This window comes from Babylonia areolata, chromosome 10 (assembly GCF_041734735.1).
Source record: "Babylonia areolata isolate BAREFJ2019XMU chromosome 10, ASM4173473v1, whole genome shotgun sequence".
Taxonomy (NCBI): Eukaryota; Metazoa; Mollusca; class Gastropoda; order Neogastropoda; family Buccinidae; genus Babylonia; species Babylonia areolata.
Window position 1 is genome coordinate 41,902,027 of NC_134885.1, and position 2,500 is coordinate 41,904,526.

At 45.8% G+C, this 2,500-nt stretch overlaps 1 protein-coding gene across 3 annotated transcripts in view; it reads right to left on the reverse strand.

The window, feature by feature from the left end:
* LOC143286604 (sushi, von Willebrand factor type A, EGF and pentraxin domain-containing protein 1-like) overlaps nucleotides 1-2,500 on the reverse strand; it is a 33,525-nt gene that overhangs the window by 1,951 nt on the left and 29,074 nt on the right. For all 3 annotated transcript variants that reach the window (XM_076594240.1, XM_076594241.1, XM_076594239.1), the window contains one exon: nucleotides 1,984-2,172. In XM_076594240.1, coding sequence (XP_076450355.1) covers nucleotides 1,984-2,172 — 189 coding nt within the window. The remainder of the gene's footprint in view (nucleotides 1-1,983; nucleotides 2,173-2,500) is intronic.

Consider the following 2,500-nt stretch of genomic DNA (forward strand, 5'->3'; position numbering starts at 1 on the left):
TTGAAGTTATGCTTCAACCTTGAGCTGACTCCTTTCAACACCCCACTCGGAGTATTGAGGATAGGAACAAAAATGATAACTTGTATTTGTATTTCTTTTTATCACGATAAATTTCTCTGTGTGAAATTCGAGCTGCTCTCCCCAGGGAGAGCCCGTCGCTACTCTACATCGCCACCCAATTTTTTGGTGTTTTTTTTTGTTTTTGTTTTTTTTTCCTGCGTGCAGTTTCATTTGCTTTTCCTATCGAAGTGGATTTTTCTACAGAATTTTGTCAGGAACAACCCTTTTGTTGCCGTGGGTTCTCTTATGTGCGCTAAGTGCATGCTGCACACTGGACCTCGGTTTATCGTCTCATCCGAGTGACTAGCGTCCAGACCACCACTCAAGGTCTGGTGGAGGGGGAGAAAATATCGGCGGCTAAGCCGTGATTCGAACCAGCGAGCTCAGATTCTCTCGCTTCCTAGGCGGACGCGTTACCTCTAGGCCATGACTCCACAACAGAAACAACAATAATACTAATGAACAATAACAACAACAATAATACTAATGTTAGTAGTAGTAGTAGTAGTAAAGAGTCGTATAGTAAGTAGTTGTAGTATCTTTGATTATTATACACAAAGACAATATTACACGTTGCAAATATAAGCAATCACACCATAAAAATCACAAAATATGTCCCACACACGCGCACGCATACACACAAACACACACTAACACACACACACACACACACACACACACACACACACACACACTACACGAAGACATCGATAGAAGGGGGAGGGGGTGGTGGTGGTAAAAGATTGGGAGAATGAGAGTGTGGCACAGTGAGTTGGTTGGAGAGGACAATGAAACAGACGTCTATGCTTCGTCACATCCAAAGGCCGTTTCCAACAGGTAGGCTTTAAAAGATAACACAACTCAAAGCAACATATTGAAGCCGATCAAATCCAAAATCATAAGACGGGCGCAAGAGCCGAGTGGTTAAAGCATTGGACTTTCAATCTGATGGTCCCGGGTTCGAATCTCGGTTACGGCACCTGGTGGGTAAAGGGTGGAGATTTTTTCTGATCTCCCAGGTCAACATAATTACGTGCAGACCTGCTGGTGCCTGAACCCCCTTCGTGTGCATACACACGCAGAAGATCAAATACGCATGTTAAAGATCCTGTAATCCATGTCAGCGTTCGGTGGGTTATGGAAACAAGAGCATACCCCAGTGTGCACACATCCAAAAACGGAATATGGCTGCCTACATGGCGGGGTAAACAGACAAAACGGTCATATACGTAAAATGTTACATGTCTGTCTGAGTGTGTATGTGTGCATGCCTGAAATCTGATTGAATGACACAGGAAACGAATGATGAGCGTCCCGCAAAGGCAGCCGTCAGTCAGCTCTACCCAGCCTAGCTGTACGAAATGACCCCGTGTTTGCAAAGCGCTTAGAGTTTGGACTCCAACCAAGGATATGCTAGGCACTGTATAAGTATCCATGTCATTCTTCTTCTTCTTTGTTCGTGGGCTGCAACTCCCACATTTGGTGTCATATACTGTACCATGTCAAACTGATGCAAACTAGGCCTATTGGTTTGCTCTGCTTGGCCAAATTTCCCGCGGCTAACAGTGAAAAGACGACCCGTCTTGCCCGGTCCGCTCTTAGCCAATCAAACGCCTCTAAAAGCTAAAAGCGCTGAATCATTCCTTTGGCCAAGGCTCTCCACGCCATCCAGTCAGGTTTACGCTCTGTCTCGTCTTACGCTTTATCTGGCTATTAAGCGTATTCATTTGGCCTTACTTTGCTGCATGCGGCTTGTCTGTATTGTATTCTTACATTCTGTGTACTCGATTCCTTCACTCGTATGTACACGAGTTTGTTTTTACGTGTATGACCGTTTCTACCCCGCCATGTAGGCAGCAATACTTCGTTTTTGGGGGTATCCATATCATTCAGTCATCAAACACAGCACAAGCCAGCAGTAACCTTATAAGCCTCCTCAGGCGTCGCGGATCCCTCCTCTACATAAGGCATGTGGACCTCTATCGTCACATTCAACAGATGACGCGCGGCCGACGCGTCACGCGTCAAGCGTCTGAGCGCTCTCAGCAGCTCGGGATGAATGCTGTTCGTTTCCCTGCGTCCTCTGAAGGGTGTGGATGGTCCGCATGACACCTGAATCATCGTCATCACCATCATCATCATCATCATCATCATTGTCGTCGTTGTCGCCGTCGTCATCACCATCATCACCATCATCATCATCATTATCATCATCATCATTGTCGTCGTTGTCGCCGTCGTCATCACCATCATCATCATCATCAGCATCATTATCATCATCATTGTCGTCGTTGTCGCCGTCGTCATCATCATCATCATCATCATCATTATCATCATCATTGTCGTCGTTGTCGCCGTCGTCATCACCATCATCATCATCATCATTATCAATATCATCATCCTTGTCGTCGTTGTCGCCGTCGTCATCACCATCATCATC